Source organism: Pelmatolapia mariae, linkage group LG22 (assembly GCF_036321145.2).
Source record: "Pelmatolapia mariae isolate MD_Pm_ZW linkage group LG22, Pm_UMD_F_2, whole genome shotgun sequence".
In the NCBI taxonomy this organism is placed as follows: Eukaryota; Metazoa; Chordata; class Actinopteri; order Cichliformes; family Cichlidae; genus Pelmatolapia; species Pelmatolapia mariae.
This window is the reverse complement of record NC_086245.2, coordinates 14,621,220-14,647,562: the sequence shown is the minus strand read 5'-3', so window position 1 is coordinate 14,647,562 and position 26,343 is coordinate 14,621,220. Positions and strand designations below refer to the sequence as shown.

The 26,343-nt window shown below is 39.7% G+C and overlaps 1 protein-coding gene across 5 annotated transcripts in view; it reads left to right on the top strand.

Annotated features, from left to right (window-relative positions):
• The first annotated feature begins 2,563 nt into the window (after positions 1 to 2,563).
• LOC135932948 (myocyte-specific enhancer factor 2D homolog) overlaps positions 2,564 to 26,343 on the top strand; it is a 33,997-nt gene continuing 10,217 nt past the window's right edge. For 3 of the 5 annotated variants that reach the window (XM_065470732.1, XM_065470730.1, XM_065470734.1), the window contains exons 1-10: positions 2,564 to 2,752; positions 10,301 to 10,652; positions 14,152 to 14,355; positions 15,013 to 15,150; positions 18,690 to 18,906; positions 19,820 to 19,876; positions 20,427 to 20,608; positions 22,300 to 22,329; positions 25,795 to 25,915; positions 26,070 to 26,250. In XM_065470732.1, coding sequence (XP_065326804.1) covers positions 10,599 to 10,652; positions 14,152 to 14,355; positions 15,013 to 15,150; positions 18,690 to 18,906; positions 19,820 to 19,876; positions 20,427 to 20,608; positions 22,300 to 22,329; positions 25,795 to 25,915; positions 26,070 to 26,250 — 1,184 coding nt within the window. In that variant the 5' untranslated portion in view covers positions 2,564 to 2,752; positions 10,301 to 10,598. The remainder of the gene's footprint in view (positions 2,753 to 10,300; positions 10,653 to 14,151; positions 14,356 to 15,012; positions 15,151 to 18,689; positions 18,907 to 19,819; positions 19,877 to 20,426; positions 20,609 to 22,299; positions 22,330 to 25,794; positions 25,916 to 26,069; positions 26,251 to 26,343) is intronic. The other 2 variants (XM_065470733.1, XM_065470731.1) reach the window with 1 other exon arrangement.

Genomic DNA, 26,343 nt, shown 5'->3' with positions numbered 1-26,343 from the left:
AAGAACAGGATGGCTGCCAGCAAGCTAACAAGCTGCTGTTGCTTGCTGCCTGCAGAACTCATTTAAATGAAGCTGGGCATGGTAGTAAGCTGTTTTACACCTGTCAAAGACAGCACAGAGGATTTTTACTTTTATGTAACAAAGTGCTTAGTCATTATGATTCAAACCCCATGTGTAATAGAGGCTTTCTCTTTGAAGGTGCCACAGTAAAACAACTAAAATTCAAAAATATAAGCTAAATTCAAGCAACGTGCATACATGCAAAGATGTGTAGATCATATAGTAACTGTGCAGGGCATGCGAGAGTCCTTTGCAGTGCAAAGAATGCTCTAATAAGTATTCAGGGCTTTAAATGGAAAGTGGACAGCTGCTGCGCAGGGAGCCCAGGAGGCTTGCATTGCTTAGCAATGACTTTGTGGTAATTTGATTAACTGACATTTAATTCAGAAATATGCATCTCTAAAGAACTGAAATAGCAAGAGCGCTGAGTATTATTGAGGGACCCTGTGACAGTATAAAAGATGTATGACTCCTGGCTCTGAAAATAAAGCCAACGCTGAAGTGCCTTAGACCTGCATTCTTTTAAGTTGCTCCCAGGGGGCGACACTTGTGGTTGCAAAAATACTCATGCAGAGGTCCTCTTAGTTCCCTTCCTCTGTGATCTCAGTAACACAGAACGCAGTCAGTTTTGAATCATTTTGAATAAAACATGAAGTCCATTTTGTAAATTATAGGGGATTATCCAGGATATGCCCACTGGCTAATGCCTTGTCAATCACAAGTCATTAGCCAATGAGTTTGCAGATCCACTGTGGAGGCTTAATAACTGGACTTCACAAACCAACAGGTGAATCACAGTGGCTATGTCCACATCTTATACTGTCTTTTGTTAGAACTCAGTATGAAAACACTCAATGCCATGCTTATGTTGTGAAGAAGGTGGAGATTGGCTGGGGGACTGACATAGGTACCCAAAGGTCATGAGGCCCCTCGGCCCTCTAACGTGTCAGCTTTGCCCTGTAATACTGTACACCAGAAATTACTCTGCACACAGAAGTCCTTTTCTTTCCAATGGATAATTTATTATGTGTACACTTCTTACACATTATAAATATATGCACTAGTGCATGTGTGCTGGGCTATAATATGTAGTCTATACACTCACTGGACACTTTATTAGGCATACCTTGCTTATATTGGGTTGGACCCCCTTTTTACATTCAGAACTTTTATAATTCTTTGTGGCATAGATTCAACAAGGTGCTGGAAACACTCCTCAGAGATTCTGGTCCACATTGATGTGATAGCCTCACACAGCTGCTGCAGAATTGTTGGCTGCATATCCATGATGTGCATCTCCCGTTCCACCAAATCCCAACAGGATTGAGATAAAGTGACTGTGGAGACCATTTGAGTACTGTGAACTCATTTTCATGTTCAAGATGCCAGTTTGAGATGATTTGAGTTTTGGGACATAGTGTGTTATCCTACTAGAAGCAGCTATCTGAAGATGGGTACATTGTGGCAATGGGCATGGATTGACAGTCAGCCACATTACTCACGCTGTGGTGTATAAATGATGCTTAATGTGGCAAGAAAATATCCCCCCACACCTTTACACCACAATCAGCAGCCTGAACAGGTAGGATGGATCCATACTTTCATAGCAAATTCTGAACCTACTGTCTGAATGTTGCAGCAGAAAATTGTATAACTGTGAATTGCAGCACAGATTGTAGCCTGTTTTATGTTTTCAGGCCATTCTCTGTAAAATCTAGAGATGGCAGGATGTAGTATTCCAGCATTTCATCAGCTTTTGAAATAGTCAGAACAGCCCATCTAGCACCAGCAGCCATCCCACATTGAAAAAAGTCACTTAAATCACATTTCTTCACCATTCTGATGCTCAATTTCAGCTTCACCAGGTCATCTTGACCATGTGTACATGTTTAAATGCACTCATTTGCTGCCACGTAACTGCCCAGTTAGATATCTGTGTTAAGAATCAGTTGAACAGGTGTACCTTATAAAGTGGTCTGTTTATATATATATATATATATATCACTGATTTAACCACGTGTCCCTTTATTTACTCTTAAACAATACGTGGACATTTCACCAGTCTGATATCATAGCGTCTGGTATACCGTTAGAAAAGAAGCACTTGAGGTGAAAACAATTTAAGCGGTAAATGCCTCACAACATTCAACATTTCCCACTTTGACAACCTTCACATGCCGCAGCAGGCGGTTATTCGCCGCTAACAGGGCCGTGTTGATTGCAGACGTGAAAAACAAATGGGCTAGCGGGTTCTCTTATGGAAAGCAGGCAGGGCACAGTGGGGCTACAGTGACATTTTCCCCACATGCAAAATCATGCAAAAGGTAAATACTGAGGCGGAGGGATACCAACACTATTGCAGAACATGGCCGTCACCTCCGTCATGTCCTCTCCCGCAGACCGACCCACTCGTCTGCGATTGGACGAGAAGTTTGCACGTCAGCTTTCAATTGGACGAGCGTCGCGTCGATCACGGGCTAATGTCAATGACGTCGATCGTACACTGGGTACGCTGTGTCGCCTGGGTGGATAGTATAGTTACATCAACATTAAAGGGAATAAAATGCCGCGGATTCATGTAAATAGAGACTTCGCTTCAGCGCTGATAATTAATGTTTCTTAATTAACACGGGTCACCTCTGGAGCCGGTAGTGGCAGGCCTATTTTCGGTGTTTATCAGCAATATTTCAGGGTAAGTGGAGTGATACATTTCCTTCCTGCGTCTTTTTTCCTTCACACGGGTGCAGTCCTGCTTGCTTTATTATTTAAATACAAAAAAGTAATAAGCGAGACTACTGTGTTATATCACACAGATACCCAGTCTTCACGTGAACATGAAATATCCGTGATATTATTAAAAGTAGTGCGTACTCCAGCTCGCCCTGCCGAGTTATATGGAGAGAGTGAGGAAGGTAATGGCTGTCGGTCGGACTCGTAACTAGAAAATTGTGAAATGGCCTGTGTAGAGTAACGTTAGCTCGTCCTTTGCTTTCCATGTCGGCTCCGGTAGTTATGGTGTCCTAAACGGCTGTGTTAGGCTTTTAAAAATCACGAACCGAGGACCTGACACCAGGTTTTGCCTCCAACATGTCAGATTAGATCCTGTAGGGTACCTGTCTGCCGTCAGTGGGCCTCCTCAGTATCCAGACTCCCATCTGTCATCATGGTTAGACAGTTTGGACTCCTGCTCCCACTTTGTTAACAAAAAAGAAGAAAAATCCACTTTAACCTAATGTGGTCTTCACATACCAGATCTCACACGGTTATTAGTCTAACGCCATTAAGGAGAAAACAGTCCAAGTGCACATAAAGGAGAGCTATTGTTCAAAGCTGTTCACCCTGCTGCTGCATTTTTTTTTTTTAGCGAGCCTGAGGGAAAAAATATATTTCACTTTCCTGCACTGGTTTACGTGTGTGCGGAACAATGCACATAATATTTAAAAGAGCTAACAATCAGTGGTCACACTACAATGTCCATATTTGTGTGGTCTTTTTTGTTGCGTTGTTTATTAATACTTAAAAGTAATTCCAGTGAAATTGGGGCTCTGATGTGGTTTAGCAGAGAGGCTGGCCCGTGCAGCCATGATTTTTCTGTGCCCTCCTATGGTAGATACCAGTGCTGCTGGGCTATAAGTAGGCCACTTTGACAGGGTGATCCACCGCTGTGAGGCGTCCCTGCAGATGGATTCATATCAACATCCCTCGGTAGTGCAGCCCGACTGACCATCAGCACAGATTTTACACATAATTTCTCGTTTATCGTGATGTGTACTGTATGCTGTGGATTGAGCATAAAATCCTCATGTTTAAATGTTTCAAAATGTCACCTTATTATTTGGATTGCAAATGCTTGCCAGTCCTGGTCCTCTGCTGGCCTGGCAGCAGGATCAACATGCTGGCAGGCCAAAAACTTTGCTATCTTCAAGTGAAATATCTGATTAAAATGAGGAAAACAACATTGATATAGAAGCGTGTTGCCACCTCGGTGTTAGGATTTAAGCTGACAAAGCTGGTAATGTTTGCCAAGTTGAACGGAATGAAATAGTTTCTTTACAACAACAAATCATTAAGATAGCATCGTGCTCTTAGGTTATGAGCAGCCTTTGGGCTGTCAGAATGTAAGCTTTTGTCTCCTAGATGTGGTAAAGATGTGACCAAACAAACAGGTAACGGTGGCACATAAAATTAGGCAATATCCATCCGAATCTAGGAATTTTCCAGTTTTAATAATAATACACAGTGATTGCATGCCAAGTTCTGTCCTTCTGACCTGGCTGAAATAGTCCATCCATGTAAGGATAGTTTTAATTTGTTTCCCTTTGTGTTAAGTGTTCCTTGAACTGAAAGCTCATTAAAATTGCAATAATTTTCCACTCAAATAACACCTCATCACATTGAATTTATTAAGGCTTGAGGCAGGTCTAAGAAGTTTGTATGTTTTTGCTTTAGAAGCATAATTTGCTAGAGTAATGAGATTTCTTTATATCTTCTTACAACTTTATTACTTACATGTCTAATGCTTTTTGTTCTTAAACAGTAATATTAATTGGAAGGTTTTGGAAGGTCAGACATTGACTTGTTTGGTAAAGTTCATTTAATAGGAAGACACAGTGTAACACTGTCCTAATGCACAAGGGTTTAAACTGGCAACATATGTGAGTCCTTAGTAATATTTTTTTGCTTTTAAAATGACAGTGTCTAGTTTAATCTCGTTCAAAAAAATCAGCTTTATTTAAATTGGAAAGCTTGGTTAATTGAGGAGTTGATTTACGAAAAAATGGAGACAGATATGCGAAACACTCCCTGAATTCAACTCCCTAAATGGTGCTTTTTTTTCTTGGTCCTATATGAAACCTAAAGATGCTACTTTAGAAATTACAAAGAGATTTTTCTCCATTGCCTGAGATTTTCTATGCAGCACCTTAATAATCAATGTGTTGTTGCCTTATGTTGTCAGGTGGATGCAAAGTCACAAACTGTGAGTGTAAATCAATTCTATCCACCTTTTGGCTGTGGGAGATTGAGCCATTAAGGCCATCAAGTCCTGAATCCTTGTCTGGGAGCCGGGCAAACCCCATTGCTAGTCACGTTTGAGGCTCCGACCATTTATCTCAGGGGTTTGGCACATTTCATTGGGCAGTGCGTAATCCGCTAAAGGTCACTGCCACTAATTACACTACTCCAAAACAGGCAGATGCCTACCCTGAGCTTGATTGCGCCACCCTTCATTAGGAGACTATTCAAGGGTTGCATAAGCATCACTTGCATGATTCGAATAACATATGTGTGGCTCTTTTTCTTTTTCCTAACCAGAGTGACCAAATGCCTTTCCTCCTAAGATGATGAGGCACACCTGGTCCAGCTGAAAGTCATTCATTTGCCACTGTCACAGACTTTTTAAATAGTGTCTTTTAGATCGACTTGCGCCTTTTCTGGCTGATTGGCTTCCTGCGTCTGAGCGAGATTGGTTCGACTGGCTGCAGGGCTCAGTTTTAGCCCAGCGGTGATCTCGTTATCTCAGTGTCCAATCAGTCCTCCGGCCACCTCCTAATTGAGCCATCAGCGCCTTAAGGGGGAAGAGGAGGGATGAACGTGTCAATTACAATAATGAGGGGGCAGCCATGCAGAGGGCAGTCGGGGAGAGGAAGGCTAGACAGAAGCCTTGCAGTGTCGCCCCGTTATGGTCAATTCACGACTAATCAAAGATAATATTGTAGCCTGACAGTGCCGAAGTTAGCAGAGTCAGTAGGGAAGAGCATTTTTTAAAATCATTTTCCCCTCTAGCTGTGGGATATTTCTGCCTGTCGTGTTGTGGTAATTGTTAGAGCCGCTGAGTGATCCATTAACACTGCTGTGGATATAGATTTAATATACGGAAAGCTCGGTCTAAGCACAACTCAAAGCACCTAATGCTCATGCATCTGTATGTGTCAAGTAGCTTTTTGGGCTCGAGGGTTATTGGATTAATTGTTAGCCTGTATTTAAAAAGGTCCTTCATAAAATGTTGTTTAATAAAGGACACCAATATAGGAGGTTATCATTATTATTACTACGGGCTTTGTGAGCAGAGGACTTGTGCAAAAACATAACATTTTGAGCACTTTTTATGACTTGACAATGATGATAATGCTGATGCTACTCAAAAGACTAGTAGGTACACTCATGAACAGATTCACAGCTAGTAAGATGAACCTGTGTGTCGATATGGCAGCCACTACTGCTGTTTATACACATAAGGTACTTGGAAAGATTTAGCTCATTAGCAGCTTAATCAATCAGCCCATTAATTGATGGGTAATTACTCTGTGTTTTCCCAGCTTCACAAAGCTGCTGATTTTTGGTGTTGCTGTAAAAGACTTTAAAAGCTCCGATGGTCACGCAAAGCATGATGATATGAAGATGTCACATTGGAGGCTGATGTGTCACATTGGTTTGATTGACATTATGCTTGTTATAGAAGTGTTAATTTCCTGCTTTTATATGTGGATTTTCCATATATTGCTGTAAGTGGCTGTTATCATTTCCATTGCATCAAATAATTATTATTTTTTTGTCACTACGGGTCTTTTTTAGTATTAGTGCATAACGAACCATAGAATCTATTGAGTGATACACTTAAACAAACCATCATTATTCAGTTGGTAATGCTAGTGTTGTGAAGGGGGTTGTATTTTAACTCAAACCACAATCTGTAACACAACCGGACAACATAGTTTTTGCTGTCTAAACCTAACCAGTGAGTGAAAGCGAAAGTAAAAAGCGAGTGCAAACAAGATGATAATCAAGTGAAAACAAAGCACAAAAGTCAAACATCTGAAATTTTGTAGCTGAGAGTGTGTTAAAACCAAGGATGCTGTTTCTGATATCTTTATCTATGAGGAATCTGCATTATATCAAGTAACAATTAAACACTTACACTTCCGTATAAGCCAGAATTTAAAAGTGATTGGAATCATTTTTATGCGAGCTGACACGGGTGCGGGGGCCCGTCACGGCCCGCTGTGACTAAATGAATGTAAGTGATAGTGAAAATACACTGTATGGCCACACCTGACCCGCTCAGTGAGATTATTATTTTCATCTCCAGAGAAAATTGGTTGGCTGGCGAGCAGAAAAGTCATAATGGATAAATGGAGGGAAAAAAATGATAGCAGCTGCTGTGGGTTCAGGTGGCGGTAGAAGAAATTCAAAGTTGACCGAACAAAGTAAAAAAAAAAAAAAAGACCAGTTTAAACATTTACACGATCAGGACGTCTTGTATGAATTCATAGGTGCAGCTCTGGTTTGAGTTTTCACCAGTTAATTCTCAGTCTGGGCATTTGTTAAAATGTGGGTTATATTTTTTTGGGAAGCCCCATGTGCACTCCAGTGGCGTTTTCATTTTTTCCGTGTGGCCTAACAACAGTCCCACAGGAAAGCTCGGATGCAGAGGGTCAAGACTGGAGGGAAAACTTAACACAATTGCCACAGAGCCGAGCCCACATGTAGGAAAGAGAATGGGGTTTAGGTAATGTGTTTAGTAAAATGTGAGCTGAAGATAAAATTGGTTGAGGAAAAAAAAAGTAGTTTTGTTGTGAATTTTCAGGCCAGTAAGGAAATTAGAACAGGTTAGTTTTGGGGTCCATTTGAAGTCTTTTCACAGGTGTGATGAAATCTGTTTAACATATTTTTTATTACATAAAAACAGATTTTAAAATAGCAGAGATTGCTGGAACTCGGTCCATTGACAGTCTGTTGTTGTCAGTAAGATCACAAAGAAAAGCAGCACTTTCTGAAATACCAGGATTTTCTGTCCTTCCACTAATTAATAGACAAAACAAATTTTCCTTTCAGCTCAAGGGAGCGCTTGATTTAATGTACCACACCAGGCAGCTCCCATAAATGCAAAGCATCAGCATTGCACCTGACTGAGTTTAATGAAATGTTCTTGCTAAAACTGTGATTAATGTATGATTAATTGTGCATCCCGAATGTAATATAGATTAATTAAAAGCTCTCGCTGCAGATAGGATAAGTGCACCTGTGCAGTATGTGACTGTTAATGACTTTTAACTCATTATCATGCAAAGTAAAAGTGGCAAACTGCTTATGTATTTTACTTTCTAAATATTTGTAAGTACTGCAGCTGTTATAAGATTATGAAGTTTAACCTTTAACAAAGCTGAATACCTCGGGTATCCTGGGTACAATCACAAAGTGCCAAGTCACTTCATTCTCAAATCTATGTTTTTCCGAAGTAGCAGATTAGAGCTACAGTGGAGTTGTTAAGGATTTCTGCCAAAAATGTGTTTTTAAATGTGTGTGTGAAAGAAAAACTAAAATAAAGTTTTCAGAGGTTTGTAAACCATCCAGTAAATGTCTTCATTAGCCGATAATAAGCCCAAAGGCCTGCTCTTCAAACTAAAATGACTTTGATTATTTCCATAGTGTAACTGAGTAACCCTGAAGGGCTGAATCCTGGGGAAATTCATACTGACAATTATCTTGACTGACTTCACGTTTACGTTTTTAGTCCTTTGGAGGACTGCATTAAATTTGTTTTAAGAATGAATGAATTTATTCTATTAACCACAGTTTAATAGATTTTAAAATATTAACCACAGGTTCCTTAGTGTTCTGTTTTGTTATGCACTTATAAACCACGAGTCACAACGGGTGACTTTTGATAAATGTAACAGTAATAACTTCATGCATTTTGGGGCTTTCAGTGGTTTCAGTGGAAATTAAAAGCCCATTTGCATGCTGCTGGTAGTCATAATGTTGAATTGGTTGCAAAGAGGTATACAGTGCTGCACCAAAAACCTCCTTGCAAATGCTTTGATCACCTGTAGTTTGCGTGGGAAATGCTTGCTCGTCAGCTTTTACTTTGAAGGCTAATGCTTATCATTTTGGGCTTGCACCGCAGTTTTTCAAGTTTCACTACCGCTACATGAGTAGTTAACAAATGTTTTTGGACAAGTTTGCAAACTAAGAGTGACCATGGCAACCTGCTATTGGCCAAAGCAACCACAAGGAAGTTTTTGGTGCAACACTATATACCTCTTTGCAACCAATTTCACAATGAGGCTGCCAGCAACACTCTCTTACTGGTTGAGGAATAATCATTTTTTGGCCCTAATAACTAGAGGTCACCAAGGGGTCACTGATCAGTCTATAGGCCTGTGTGACTTGGGTTAACTCTTTGGAAGTTTTTGGTCGGATCAGTCAAAATTTTATTTATTTATTTATTTTTTGGGGGAAATCATGGGCTCTGCCTCCAGGTCCAAGGGAAGAAGCACCATCCAGCTTATTATTAATCAGCGCACAGTTCAAAAGCCGGCATCCATTGTGGCTGGAGGTTTTAGTGCATATTGCATGGGTAACTTGAACACCTGAACTGCTGCAGAGAACATCCATTTTTCAGGGAGGACCTTGCCTATATTAGCAAAACAATGTGATTGCCAAACTGGCTCGCTTTAATTCAGACCATTGAAAACATTAGTTGAATTATAAAGAACCAAAAATAGAACAAAGCCTATATGTAGCACAATTTTGCCTTCAAAATAACAGCATGAAATGTGTAACCTTTAAGTTAGTACTAACACGTTTAATATGTCGTTGATTAAATATGAAGTTTAAATTATTTACAAATGAGCTCTTTCTGCTTGTATTTACATTTAGCACAGCATCTCAGCCCTTGGAACTGGGGGATGGACATATTTTTTGCTTTAGTGCTTGCCTATATCCACAAATTTTGATTGCAATGATTAAAATAAATCCCTTCCTCATTTTGACCTGCTGAAGTGATTGTGAACAAAACACAAAACATCCGGCCTATCTTAGACCTGATCTGTTAGCTGTTACTTAACACTAAGGGTGACAAAAAATCCAAATCTCGTCATCAAATTCAATCTCTGGGAACATTTTCTGAGCTTGAACGCCTTTTCATATTTTTTAATGCTTTGCCTGAAGAGATTGAGACAATGGCAGCCGATGAATTTAACCTATCGCGGTGGTGTCGTGTGTCGCGTAGTGCCCCCTGACCTCATAATCAGACAGCATTGTTGCCTCGGTTGTTTCCAGGTTAACTACAGTTGAATAAGTGGGGTTAGTCATTATTTTTTTCACACAAGTGAATGATAACTTACTGATTTATGAATGCATGATTCCCACCATCAGATATCCATTGTTTTCCTTTCCTCTGTTTGTGTCATACATAAAGAACGTTCCAGTAACGTCTTTGTCTCTTTACTTTTCACAGGAGAGGAGTGTCGTCATCCTCACCACAGCAGCTGGGGGGGGAAGTTTGTCACTTTAGTCCCCGTTGAACAAATGACGAACTGAGAACCTTCTCAACCTCAAGCGTCTCCGCAACACCCGCTCGTTGAAGGAGTCGACCACGTTGCCTCACCACACTGGACAGAGAAATGTGTCTGTGCGTGTCCTCGAGTGCATGACCGCGTCTCAGTGTTTTCTGGCTGCACTTCCTCTCTCACCTTCCGAGAGGCACTTCTGCACTTGACTGACTGCAACATTTGTCTTCACCACAACAAAGCATCATGGGTAGGAAAAAGATTCAGATCCAAAGGATCACCGATGAAAGGAACAAGCAGGTGAGGCTTAATTATTTATTTGGTTGCTCGTTTAATCTGCTGAAATGAGTCATTGAAGAGACTGGAGATTGAACCTCAGTGCATTTGTCTGTATGTAACACTGTGATAAATATCTGATTTTTAAAGCACGCAGCTCCAGCTTGAGCATTAACCTCCAGAGTTAAGGCGTTATTTCAAAATAAGGTTCTCGTTTTTGTTACTTTTGGCTCTGACGCTGCATGTGCTGAGATTTGCGCCCGATCTACAAATTCAAATGTCATATTAAAAGCTTACTTTTCTGCTAAATCCACTAAGAAGGAGGACACTTTTTTCCATATAAATGGAGCAGAGCTGTCAGCCAGTTAATTAAGAGCTTTAATCACCCGTCTGGTCAGGAGTTATGTGCAATTTTCTTAGTTCTCATGGTTCTAATTGTGACTGCTTTTCTTACTTGCGTCCTTTGTTTTTTCTCAGCAACACATCGTGTTTGCTTCGTACGCTCCAGTGCACTTTATCAGTGACATTTGGCGCTTGTTGCCTGTCCCTGCTTTGGTTAGTATGATGATATGTAAAACATGTAAAAAAAAAAAAAAAAAAAAAGATCCGTATGAAAAGAGGAAGGAAAAAATGAGCAAATTCTGAAAAATGTGTTTATTAAAAGTCTCTTCACAAGCTGTTCTGGAGCTTTTGATCACATGACGTGACTTTTATCAGTTGAGGCAGTTTTTCTTGTAATCATAAAGTGACATCTCAGCCAAATTTGCTTAAAAGTTCAGATAAAAGCAAACAAATAGTTTAATCAATGAGTTAATAAAACATAGCGTAACCAGTGATAAGCTCACTTACAAGTAAAGTCTGCACATGGTTGCAGATCAGTTTACTACATTTTTTTTATTATAGGTAAAGCAAACGCACCGGGTCACCCCATTTTTGTTTCCTTTGAAAAATCACTTGTGAAGTGTTCTAAAATACAGCCAATATTAATTTTAATGGTTGACTCAAAAGACGAGAGCCCAGTGAGGCTTTATTTAGAAATCCAGCTGTTTTAGGTATTATACAATACTGTTTTATAATAGTGTTTTCTTCCGTGAGCTGTTTAATCCAAAAATGGTGTTCTCCGGGCAGTACTTTGTGAGGACTGATCTGATCTTAAACAAAAAAACTCCATGTTTTATTGCCAGAAGTGGCGAACGTTGTGGTTTGTGTGGTCATAGAAAGGTTCAGCATGAGAAACAAAAAGAAACCAAAAACATGCATACTATAACATGATAAGGGCTGTTTACTGCTAGTAGGCACTGGGACAGTTTTACAGGGTCAACATAGCTGTCTAGATGTCACAGATTTCAAATGGCAGTAAGGTCATGATTTTGGGCTGGCCCCGCACAGCTTTGTGATGTTGTTTGGCATCCAAATTCAAGTCCTGCAATGAAAGGTCTCAAGTACTAAATCAGGCTGTACCCCAAAATCTGCCTTTTCAGCTCCATTTGCTTCCTTTCTCTTCTCACTGCATGAGGCTGCCACTCCACTTCACAGTAATGATGGTGCTGGATGAGTGATGAGGTGATTTCTGCCAAACAGAATGCTTTGTATGACAACTGAAAACTTCAGTTTTGTTTTCATCACACCACAGAATATTTTGCCTCATGCTCTCAGGCCTCCACGTGCTTTTTTTTTTCCTTTGGCAATCTTGAAGCACGCTCATTTTTTCCACAACTGATGCCTCCGAGACATTTTGCTCGAAGACCAAATTTGAAAATCGCTGCATTGATTTGTCTTTTCAGAAGATCGTTTCTGCCAGGTCGGACGGTAGCTGTAATTTGAATTCTGTACTTTTAATTTCTTCTCTCTTTAATCTACAAAAATGTTTTAAGTTTTCATGCCCCCAGCCCAGACTTTGTGGACATAACAGACCCTGAAACCTTTTCAGATAATGTGTGAAAATGGAGAGGCCAATTTCAGAGGCTGGAATTGGCCAAGGCCAGGGCTAGCCATAGAGTGTAAAAAAGATGGACTGATCTGAAATGTGAAGGCAAAACCCAAGTGCCTTAAACCTGGATTCTTTTTAATGGCCAGCAGGGGGGTGACTCCTGGTTGGAAAAAGATGGGAAAATAGGTTTCGTTTCCCGTTGCTCTGAGATGACTTTATGGCCTAAGTCACTGTTTTCGGGTCATGTTAAAAAGAACATAGAGCTGTTTTTGTTAATTATGGTTAATATCGGAGTTATCCAGAATGTCAGTCTGATCCACCCCTTGCTTGTCACTTCCTACTGTCTGTTGGTGTTGCAGCTGCCGGCTACTGTTGCCTGTGTTGGCAAACCTGTCAGTCAAGATGGCCATGCCTTTAACTTTTTACGTCATAACAAAATCTAAAAGGATGTTTGGTTGTTTTGTTTTTTTTAAAAAAAGAAAGAAAATCTGTTAATATAATGTAATAAATTACAAACAAAACTCCCCTATAAATATTGTAACAGGCCATAACAAGCTTTACAGTTTTAAAACAGGAGTCTGTAGGGATTGTACTGCTTTTGGAGCCTTTCTAAAGTGGCCACTAGAGGAACTGTAGTTATTAGTACTTAACTTCAGCTCTGTAGGTTACCTCCTGGTTAGGTAAAGCTACTTTCATCTGCTCCCTTGTCACATTTAAACATCACATCTCTTATTTAGCAGAGTTTGGTCCAGATGCCCTTCCTGATGCAAAAGGGTATTTTTGTCTCTGGCTGGAGTTGAATTAGTGCCCTTTCTAAATACAGATATTAAATATAAAACAGGTCACCATGAAGCACAAAAATGACCGAGCATTCAGTTGCACAATCTATGCACTTCAACACTGACCAACTGATTCACAGTCAGTTGGGAAACAAATTTAAAAAAATAACGCAATATAGGAAAAAGTTTATGACCTGCAGTATTTATGCCAAAGTGTGCATCTCTAGTTCAACTTAGACCACATCTAATGATAGCAGCAGCAGTGAATAAATGTTAGGCTAAAAATATCAACAAATATCAAAACTGTTTGTAAACATATTCATATCTATATATATCAGGGAAAAATGATTATTGACTGTTTATTGTTAGCAACCAGAGTGTCTGAAGGCTATTTATTGTGATGATAATAATTATGAATAATAAAGGGCCACAAAAACAAGGATGCTTCGGTATCGATGCTGAAAACTGACTCACTGTGCTTCATTGATGGCTCTTTATTAATGTTGTTATTGCTATTGTTGTCAATGGTACACTGTTATTTGTGTGTGCTTTTACCTAATGTGTCTGTCTGCTGTGTGAAATATGTGTTTGTGTTACAGGCAGTTGAAATAGTCACAGGCTTACTTTTTCTTTGTAAAGATTTCATTTTATTTTGCAGGCCTAGACCTGTTTGCGTGTGGTGCACAGAAGACCTGTGTAAAGGTCTTTTATAGGAGTTACAGCATTAGTAGTGCTTTAACCCTGAGAAACCTCTGGGATTTTTTTACCCTCCCCTCTGCTGTTTTTACCAATCCTTTCTTCTGTTTTCTTTCAGGTGACATTCACAAAGCGAAAGTTTGGTTTGATGAAGAAAGCCTACGAGCTGAGTGTATTGTGTGACTGCGAGATTGCCCTGATCATCTTCAACCATGCGAACAAGCTGTTCCAGTATGCCAGTACTGACATGGACAAGGTCCTGCTCAAATACACAGAGTACAATGAGCCGCATGAGAGCCGGACCAATGCCGATATCATTGAGGTTAGTCAATGCATCCTCAGCATTTGTGCAGAAGTGAGTAAGCTAAGGCCTTGATTAGATTTTAAATAATATGGAAACTGTCAGGGCTGAACTGTTGCACCAACTCTTAAAACATAAAGAGCTGTATAATACTGGTAATATCCCATTTAATCTGTTAAATATGTAGCCATATGCTGCACAAGTGATTTGTTTTTTGTTTGTTTTTTTGGTCTTTTAGCTGTATTGTCATCATTTCACCAGATTTTGATTTATTTGCTGTTTACTTTTGTGTTTTTGATGTGACAAAACCAACAAGATTAAAAGCTTAGGCTTCTTGAAAAAGGCTTTGTGACTGTTGTTTTAATGCAGTCTCTGAAGAAAGAATTTGAAGTGTTATCTTATCTTTGTGTGATCAGAGGCAATGTAACCGGCGCACCTCATTGTCATTGTCTCACGTCACTGCATTCATTCAGGGGTGTTATAAAGACAGTAGTTATAATTAATGGGAATTGTGTTTCTGACTTCACAACCTTGATCAAATAATTTTCAGTAGCAGCTGATATCTGATTCTCTTCCACCTACATTTTCTGAAACACTTTAAATGATAAACTCATGATTCATACTATGATTGCAGTATCATGTCTTCTCACTTCTAAAGCCCAGTTTCTACATTTACAGACTTTGAGAAAGAAAGGCTTCAACGGCTGTGACAGCCCAGAGCCAGATGGCGAAGACTCGATCGACCAAAGTCCTCTTAATGATGACAAATACCGGAAAACCACAGAGGACCTGGATGTTCTCTTCAAACGCTACGGAGTAAGTTTTGTAAACTTCACGCTTAAGTCTTCTCTTAATTCATGCAGCTTTTTTTTTATATTGCAGTTTGTTCTGCTTATTGGTCAAACACTTGTCTGTTGTTGTTGTTCTGCTTTGTCTTAAATACTGACAGGAAACTGCTACTGGTAGGAAGTTCCTCTAACGAGTTGTGTTACACTTTACTGTGACCTTTATAAAAAAATGCAGATATACTTGATTGGTGTTAGAGATGGTGGTATTATTAAGAGTTTTTGTTTGGGGTTTTTTTTTGGGTCATTGTTTTGAAGCAGTTTTGAAGGCAGTAAATGAGTTAGTCTAACTCATTTACTGCCTTCATATTATTCACAAGCGAGGACTAAAACTCTACACATCTGTAAAACCACTGCTTTTTGGTTTTTCTGGCCATGCATGCCTTCAGTTCTCTTTATTTTTCTATTGTATGCCGATGATACTCACCTATATTTTGTGCTTAACCTCCTCACATTTTGGGTTGTTTAGAGCAAAGTACAAAATGTTGCTCTACAAGGGCCTGATTTCCACTTACGAGGACATTATACTGCCACTGTTCTATCAAAATATAAAATGAATATCCTCATATGTGGATCTCAGAAACAAAAATCAGCTAAAAAGAAAATCAGGCAATTCTTTGTTTTTATATTCATCAGGTCCCAAACAGCCCAAGTAGCAAAGAGAAATTGAAAATGCATGCCATGAAAGAGTTCGGTTCTTAGGAGGTTAAAGACTCCAATTAAATAATTGTGCTTTTTACAATAATACCATGTTCATTTATACTCAATAGATCGGAGTTAAGATCATAACATTTGTACACTGTATCAGCTGCACGCCAGGAAATTTGCACACAAAGGGCATTTTGAAGACAAAAGAAAGCAGATAGCACTTGATGTCTTTTATTTAAATGACAAAAGATTACTTACTTAGCTGTAAATGAAACACTGAAGTACATCAACATGGCTGCTATTGTTGTATGATTTTTAATTTACCACAGATGCATCAGTGGAAGCAAAACAGGTAATGAAAAGTTGCAGTAATAACTGTAAATCATTCAGGAACTTTGTGTCATTGCATATTTTCAGGTCCACCAGCTTCATATGAGGGAGTTGATGGTGGTCATTGAATAATCTGCTAAAAACTGAGGGAGTGGCATAACACTGCTATCTATAAGCTGAGATGTCTGTTTATTACCATCAGTAGTAAACTTTGTCCCAGCTGCTGTTGGTGCTACTGTGAGAGTTCTTTTAAATATTTTGTTGGCAAGATAGAAAACTTTAAGGCTTCACTGGGTGCCACTTGTTCTTTTCTTTCTCTACCTTGGCACCCACCATTCACCTTACTGCATTTACCTCCATTACTCTACTGGATTTGAACAAATTTGTGTCGGACATAAATACAACACCGTGTAAGGTGGAAGTTTACGTGTTGTTTCATAAGCTGTTCAGGTAGGGTTTTGATGTTATAGCCTCATGGATCGTTAACGCTTTCTCCCCATAAAGATGACATTTGATGAGCTCCCCTGTACCCATAATAATGTGTTTGACAGCTCAGTATTTATCAATGAACATGTGGTTTGATAACATTACAATAGTTTCCAGTGGTAGCTGTATAGGCAGAGCTCACTCTCACTAACTTCTGATGCAAACACAGTCATTTCGTTCTATAAGAAGCCCTCAGATATGAAACCACTCAGTTCAGAAAAGAGCTTCAAAGGTTACTCCTAGTCAGCTTTCAAGGGGTAAAGAGTTAAAGAAAACTGATTAATACCCACCATAACTGCATAAATACCTTCCTATTTCCAAATGACCTCTGCTTTCAAAAATTCTTGAAAAAGTGGTTAGTAGGCAGCTCTTAGGGGTAATAAAAGGCAATAATTTCAGTCTGGTCTTAGAAAAAAAGTACAGAAACGACTTTACGTAAAGTTTTTAAGGACATTTTAATGAGTACAGATTCAGGCAACATTAGTTTGTATTTTACATTTGGTACAGCTAGAGTCACTGTGGACAGTTTTACCTCATTTACTGCGCCCTCATGCCATATGGGGTCCCACAGGGCTCAATCCTTGGACCTATTTTCTTTAGTTTGTGTCTGTCTTACCTCTGTAATGCTAATTATTGACATTCGCTTGTCTTATTTAGTACAGAAAAACACAAACATGTAGCTTGCCTGCATTCCTGCCTTGGTGCCATTAAGTACTGGATGACTTCTAATTCCTTAAAACCAAACTGTTATTGGTACTGAACATCTTACAAATAGTGTCATGACCCAAAGCAAACTGCTAGAATCTTTTTTTTTTTTTTTTTTTTTTTTTTTTTTAGCTTCTCAGTTTCAACTGTTATTTCAAATCTCTCAGCCCAGTCTTTATATGGGTTAGTATATTACAAAGGTCAGATCAGGACTTCTGAATAATACAGCTGAACACCTTATCCACTCTCTGATTTTCTGCTGATTAGATTATTGCAAGTCATTGTATATATTCCTAAATGATGCAGCACTTTTGCATCTACACCTGGTACAAGACTACTCACAAACACTTGGCGCTGCAAATGCATGACTCCAGTCCTCGCAAAATTACTTTGGCCTCCCATTCAGTGCAAAATTCAAATTAAGATTTTACTGATTACTGTTAATAGAAAGGGGGACTGCATTCAGTTTTAGCCCAACAAACTTCCTCTTAAAGTTAGCTCAGCACGATCAGTTCCTCATTTTAAAAAAACTTTTAAAAGCCCACACTTGTATATTGGCTTTTATATCGTGGTTTTAATGTCATTTTATCTATTTTTAATTTTCTAATGCTACTTTTTTGTGAAAGTGAAAGAAATAAAGGTTGTTATTCTGATGTTCATCAAACAGAGAGCAATGACAGGTTTATATTTGCATTTTTTTTTACTCTTTGATAATTATATTTTGACTTGTTTTTCTTTACTTTTTAACTTACAATAAGAACTTAAACAATAACTTAAAATAATATTTTATAACAGTGAACGACCCACACTGGCTTGTGTGGGTCCTTCAATATTAAAACTTCTCCACTTCACAATACGTCTTACGGCAACGGTTTTCAGTCGTCTTTCTTCCACAATGGTGAAATAAGAAAATGCCTGTAGACCGATATTCTAGTCCTTTTCTGCTCTACATACTGCATAAAATCTTGAAAAATTAATTTCGGTTGGGCTTTATATTATGTGAACCTATTTGGAGCATGACAATACCTCTTAATTTCACCGTATTATAATAAACATTAAGTATTACAGTGCTTAATTTTTCTTTGAAATTAGATTTGATCTTTTACAAATGAGATGACTAAAACTCTGGAGACAATTTTTTCCATTACATGCTTTTATATTTGTAAACGATCGTGTAGTTTGTTAGTTGAAGCTGTGACGTACACAGCCTGCCAGTTTTACCACTTTTTTTATTCCAAAAAAGTAGTGTGAGGCTAAATATAGGTAGTGTTCTGATTGTTATAAAGTAGTGCGGTAATGTCGCGCAGTGGGACTAAAAGTGAAGTTTTCTTAATTTCGCAGCAGTCAACAGCTCCGCCTCAGACGTTCTCCATGCCGGTCACCGTCCAGGCGTCCAATCAAAGCACACTGCAGTTCAGCAACCCTGGCAGCGCACTGGTAACTACCTCCTATGTAACATCATCGTCGCTCACGGATACCCACCTCCTGTCGCCACAGCAACCGGCTCTTCAGAGAAATACGGTGTCTCCTGGGTTGCCACAGCGACCAGCCAGTGCAGGTGAGCGAGATGAGGAATGGCCTGTAGACCAGCAAAAGACAGTAAACAGTCTTCAGCGCAGGGATTTTTCTGCTTTTACACGAACATGACTTTTTTAAGTTGCTCATGTTTTTTCACAGTGTGTTTGATCTAAAACAAAAAAAAGAAAGATGACAAAGAATTATCCATGTTTGTACCCCCATAGGATTCATTTTGAATTCTTTGTAAACACAAGTAAACGTTGGCCTTTATTAGTTAATAGCAGAGATAATTACAAAATCAAGCAAGGCGACACTGTCAGATAATCAGAGACTATAGCAGACACTGGAAGCATGCAGCTCCATATCATTATGCATAATAAGCTGCTTCATTCCTCGGGGAGAAATGCATGCCGCTCTCCTCTGGACTAATTTGCTCTGTGTGACATTCACTACACTTCACTTACACTTTTTTTTTCACGTTTATATTACATTTTAGTTGATTAGCTGATTCATGCAGGCGAGACCTGGAGTTAATATTTATTTAGATTATACTCAATTTAAAGTCCTTTTTTGGATATACTCATACAGTTTGTAATGAAATGCATGGTGACATAATGCATATGCACCACTGGTTGGAGCTGAAACCTGAGGAGGGAATGAACAACTGTGTATAAGTCAATATTTAAGATAAAACAAAGAAACAAATAGAGTGCATATAGTATACAGTGTATCCATGAGATGGGGTCTTTTTCAAAGTACAAAAAATTAAAATGTCCACTGTGGTAAAATGTTATGTGAGAACAAAAGGTAGTTCTCTCATATTTTGAGGCTTTTGTTGCATTATAAATCACTGAGAACTCCATGTATTACCCTTTCTTCCACTACCAAACCTTAAAGTGATGTTCTTGTTCTTAAGTCCCAACATTTCTATTAATTTAAGCTTTTATCAATAGGCGCTCTTCTTGGAGGCGACCTGAATAATTCAAATGGAGGATGTCCAAGTCCAGTCCGTGAGTATTAAAATATCTGAGCGCTATCCTCCACTTATTTGTTGTTTTTCACCACAGATCGTCCTTCTGTTATCCGGTCTGTATTGGGAGTATTCGTTCCTCCTCTCCTCCTCTGCACCGTCTGTGATTGTATCTCACAGGGATCAGGGGAAGCCACCAGTAACAACAGAAATGCATGGGATTCCCAGCACTTCCTGCGGGGAATGCAGTCAGCCTGGCACATGCCTTAGTTCTTTATTTCAAGCGTGCACCAGGAAAACGTTTTCATTTACTTACTTCTTATTGGATTTCTAGATTAAAAATGTCTAATCTTTTATTTATTAGTACTAGAGCACATTTGCCTCAACATATCCAATAATTTGTAACATTAGAGGGCTTTTACTCCTTCGTTCTGTTTGCACGTCTTTGAAAAACTGTTTAACAAAGAATCCTTTGGGAGGATTATGTAAGCCATCGCTGAGGGGGCACACCGTCTGTGCCCCGCCGTCTGCTTTCACCTGTTTGATTTTCCTATTGATTTCTGTCCATTCACACCTCCGTCTCCCCGCAGCTAATGGATACACCAGTGCCAGGGCCTCCCCAGGCCTCCTCACCGTTTCCAACGGCAACAGTCTGGGGAAAGTAGTTCCGGCCAAGTCTCCACCCCCACCTCCGAGCCCCCAGATGGTCAACAGCCGCAAGCCAGACCTCCGAGTCATCACCTCACAGGGCGGAAAGAGCCTCATGCAGATGGTGAGCTTAACTAAGCCGAACTTGTGTTGTCTGGGTCGGTTTCTTTAACGCTTCGATCCTTTAACGAGCAGCATAACGCCTCCTGTCTTCACTAAAGTTACCCGCGATGTTGAAGCAAAGACAAAAGATGAATCTGAAGGATTATTTCAGGACCACGGGAGGATTATTTTCATTTTATATCTCAGGAAAGTTTTGTGAGTGAGATGGAAAACCATACAAAACTCTGGGAATTCATATTGATGTGTTGAATGAAATTCAAGAATTACACTGAAGATAAACAGTCTGTTATAGAGGAATGCTTGCCATCAGTTTTGTGCTTTAGTAAAGACCTGGGGGAAGAGTTTTTGTGCTCAACTCTTCTCATTATTTAGTCTAGGAAAGTGAGTGAAGTCGTGTTGAATCAGCCTACTCCCACCGACACACCGATGAGATTTCTCTCCTCTCTTTTCCTGAACCAAGCGTGCACCCACGTTTCTTGGAGGCATGTTCGACAGTGTCTGTGCTAACAAAAACAGTCTTGGTTTCATCGAGGACTTAAAGTTCATTTCAACAGCGAGGTCCATTTATTAGCTGTCCTGGAGCTTTCCCTCCGATCACACAATATTTCTCTGCACAGTGGACCCGCCACATAATTAAGATGTACACGTTTTCATTTTTTTTAACACTTGAACCACCAGGTCAAATCTGAGGAAAAAGGGCGACTTTGGCTCAGAATAAGATGTATTAAAATATATTGGCTATCAGAGAATTACAGTAATGTAATGAATGTGATGGGCAGTATATCATGGTGGTTCTGTATTGGTTACTTTTCCCATGAGTACCCTCGTGGCTCAACTAGGCATTGTATAATCCTGACAAATCTTAGAGTAAAGTAACATAAACGTGGTCTTAAGAACTTAAAAATAAGGGGACTGTACTTCTATAAGTTTTTAAAAACATTTCACCTTCTTCAGATCTAAAACCAAAAAAAGTGGAGAGTCTCAGACATTTTAAACCCTTGCAGTGCTTGTCCCTCAGGTGGTCATTGACCCACTATTGATCATGAGCGTCACCACATGACCCAGGGTATGAAAAAGGCGTGGGTCATTACCACCGGAGGTTTCAGGTGAATCCACCATGAGACCGAAAGGTTCTCCGTCCAAAGTGTTGAACTGAACTGAAGAAGCCTCTTGGATGAGAGGTACAACATCTTCAAAAAAAACCTTAAATAAGTACAATTGCCTTATTTTCAAGCTTTAAGACTACCCTGCCCTGGATGACTGAAAACCTACACAGCCACAAGATAAATATGCACGAACTGCTGGTGTTTTAAGAGCAGAAAGCAGCCTCTGCTACCCAGTAGTATTAAAGATGTTTTGCTGCTGTACTACTTCACATTTCCTGCAGCTTTTCCTGTTTTTTCTTAGCTCGGTACAAAATGATAAATATGTTGACACGGTGACGGCTGAGGACGATTGTGTGAACGAAAGCTCCAGATTAGTGAGACCAGTCATTACATTTCTAATGACTGTAGGCAGGCAGAGTGATGGCACCGCCGCACATTTCATAATCAGACTGCACAGAAGTATGTCATTGTTAAGCAAGCCACCAGTGAAGTAGCTGCCAGACTACAGTAAGTAGTTTATTGTTGTTCCATATTTTTTTTTTAATTACCCCAGAGTTGTAACCCTCTCTGTTACCACCTTTTGCAGACAGAGGATGAGCTGGAATTGGTAAACGAGGTGATTTCCCCCACGTCAGTCACTCGCATGAGTCGATGGCACATTAATAGCATGGATGCAGTTCTCTTACAGGAGTTTCACATTGTTCTGGTCTTGCTCCACTCACATTTCTTGGGATGGTCTTTCAGTTTGTGGTTCCCACCTGACTGCATGTGGTTCAGGGCTCATGGATGTGTTGTTCCAGCATTTCTTTAGTCGTGGGCTCATAAACCTGTCAGTGATCTAGAAATACTCAAGTGATTCAGACCTTCACATGAATCAGTTTTGTTTCAGCAGAAGTGTCATACTGTAATGTGCTCCTGTAAGTTTTTGAACCAGGTCCATTTACTTCATCATACGATGCCACTTTAAAAGCATGGATGTCTTCTCGAGGCACCACGGAGCATGCTCCCTGCTCACTGACACTCACACCGACTCATTCCACCATCCTCCAAAAACTGTGTGAAGTACAGATGTTTAAGAACTAACTGGCATTACATTAAAGGCATTTCCTCTGTCACGTATGCATATTTAGCTCTAAAACACTAGGATTTAAACATTTTAGGATTGTGCACCTCTGTATTTATGGTGTTACTATAACAAATTAATTAATGATTAAGATGAAATAAAGCTAATTAGCTATGTTTTTGTGAGGCGATGGCTTCGGCTTTTTAAATAGGGCAATTTTGTGTTGAGATTTGTTGAAAACAAGCTATTATTCCACTGTTTTCTGACTATTCATGGGCAGGATTATTATTTGAGACTAAAAAAAAAATAAAATGTTATAGCAACATTTTACTTTCCTCTGTCACGTATGCATATTTAGCTCTAATATTTGAATATTTGTGAGACAGAAAAAATACTTATCCCACTTTTAATAATACTGGGGAAAGAAAACATTGAATTTTCTTGTTATTCTAAAAAAATCTGCCTTTGATTTAAGCTGAGTTTACACAGAGAGAGATGATGGTTGCTGCTGATGGTGGTGGTGGCTGCTGCCGTTCCCCCTCTTTCACAATTCCTCCCAAAGTTGACAGGCAAGATTCTCATTTTCCAGAGAAGAGTGATTAATTTTCATCGCTCTCACCTCGCCGCTCCTCCTCACTTCTTCACAAAGGCAGATAATTGAATCCGGCTCCTCTCTCCGGTCTGTCTCTTCTCTCTCTCTGTGTAAATTCAGCGTTACAGTCATAACTCTGTCCGAATGTTTCCTCTCCGGATGATGAGCCTCAGCGTGGAGAAGAGTAATTCCAGACCTGAATTACTGCGTCTTTGGCCTTTTATTCGCAAACCTTTTATTATTTCCTTCTGTTAAAAACCTCCATCTGCTTTTATCTGTGATATAATTCAGCTCAAGCTGACTCTGGAGGGTTGTGTTTCTTCACAGATTTGTGTCTTTCAGCGAGTGTACATAATAATAAAACCTCAGGGCAGCAGTTCCACAGATTTAGCAGTGTGACTGTGGCACCTGTGTTGGAGAAACACTGAATATCTTGTCATGTAAATGGGTGACTTGATGTGCGAACACTCATCTCTGTGGCTCCTATAAAACTGAGTGATAGAAACATAAACAGGATGCTTTACCACAGTAAACCTTTACTGACATCCACTGGAGAATCATGAGATGAGCTCTGCATTGAGGCAAACAGGATCAGCTTCACGATAGCTGCAGATAACGTCACCTGTTTGTAGTTTATTATAGTGAGACTGGAGAGTTTATTCTGAAATTTACCATTTAAAATTACAACACACTGTATGCACAGTAGATGATATTAAAATTGAAATGGGAGATTTTATTTCCTATTAAATGTTTATGCCAAAAACACAGTGAGCAACTGTATGTATGAATATGATGGTAAACTGAATGAAGAAATCAAAGAGCCATTTTGGCTGCAAGACCCTGTGATGTACTTTTATCACTTTTGACCTTTTTAAATCAAACAAAATCTTGATTTATCAAGAAAATATGGCAAGTAAGTGCAGATGATATAGACTGGGAGGAGTTTCTGCCATGTGAAAAACTAAGTACACCCTTAATGCTTCCTTAGGAAGGTAAGTAGCAGCCAGGTGCTGCTAATCAGCTGCACTTGACTAACTGATCGTCAGCAAGTGTGAGCATAAGAGATCTATAAGATCTATAAGAGCAGAAGTTTTGACAGTTTTCCTGGTTTGAAGAGTTCAAGGTGCGCTTTAACACAAAGTCACAATCGTCCCAAGATTTGACATCCCAGCAAATTCAACCCAATTTCAAATCGTGCAGTCTTTGAATTAACTGCAAAAACCAAAGAGCTATGTCTCCATGGGCCTCAGTTAGCATGTTACATGTTAAAGTTCATGACATTAGAATAAGAAAAAGACAGAATGAGCATGGCTTGTTTGGGAGGGTTAACATAAGAAATGTTCTTCTCTCCAGGAAGAACGTGGCAGCACAGCTTAGGTTTGCAAAGCTGCATCTGAACAAACTGCAAGACTGCAAAACAGAATATCAGCACAAACACCCCATACCAGCTGTCAAGCATGGCGGTGGAGGGGTGATGATTTGGGCTCTTTATGCAGCCACAGGACCTGGGCACCTTGCAGTCATTGAGCCCTGTGAAATCCTCTGTATACCAAAATGTTCTGGATGCCTGCAAACTTCAGTGAACTGAAGCAGTCTTGTAATGGAGAGTGGGCCAAAATTCCTCCACAATGATTTGACAGACTGATAAAGTCATACAGAAAACTATTAGTTCAAGCTATTCCTGCTAGAAGCGACTGAATCATGGGGTGTACTTATTTTATCACCGAGCTGTATTGACTCCTATTTAATCTTTTTCACATCACTGTGGATGTTTATATCCAGATAAGCCATAGTAAACTTAAACACTGATTAAACAGTGATTGTATAATTTTAATTGAACATATTCGTATAGGTTTTTACATTAAAAACAAAGAGCACCAAATAGAACAGTAAAAAAGAAAAAAATTAAACGAGATTGATCCAAATTTTGCTAAAATATTTTAAATTAATATGTTGATGTTTTTTAAAAATGCATTGATAAAATATTGAATTTCTACAGAGTCTGTGTCTCGTCAGAGTCGATCTGCTTGGGAGGATTTACTTTCACATAATCTTTTATCTAGTTAATTGAACTGATTTACATTTTGGTAATTATCATTAATATTCCTGCGAGCTTAATTTGAATAAAATGTGGCAACTGAGGGTTGAACAATGTGCCTTTAATGTAATTCTATAAATCACCGAGAACAATGAAAGTGTTTTTGATGCATGTCATCAAGAACGTCCCGACAGTAAATCCACATTTAACTCTGAGATTTACTCCATGTGGAACGCCATTATGAATCCAGCCATGTGCACATCGTCATTCCCAGCATGTCAGAGTGTACATTAAACAAAAAATAAGTCTTGACTCCTTTGGGTCACATGTGGAAGTTTTGATCCTTTCTGTCCTGCTCTCACTAACATGCTGTGGTCCTCTTTGGCAGAACGCCCAGCGGCTGGCGGCTGGAGCTCAAACTCTCACCACGCCAGTGGTCTCTGTAGCCACACCGAGCCTCCTGGCACAGGGGCTGCCCTTCTCCGCCATGCCCACAGCGTACAACACAGGTGAACTCAACACGAGAGCTTTGGCAGCAGCAATATCCTTTTTAGATGAAACAGAGTTTAATAATTAAATAACAAGTTTATTTAATTATTCACCCTCATAGCTTAAAGAAGAAATCTATTTTGAATTCCTGCTGTGACCTTTGCCCCCTCTCAGAGTACCAGCTGACCAGCGCGGACATCACTGCTCTACACGCTCTGGCGTCACCAGGAGGCTTGCTGCCCACTGGCGTGTCCACATGGCAGCAGCAGCAGACGGTTTCCCAGCCAAGTCAGCAGCAGCAGCAGCAACAGCAAACACAGCAGCAGCTTAACTTAGCATCACTCAGCAACTTGGTGTAAGTCTGCTCTTCATCTTCATCTTCAGCAGTTGAACCTGCACTCAGGTCCAGAGACGGTGGCAGCTGAGACGTTCCTGTAATGCCTCTCTA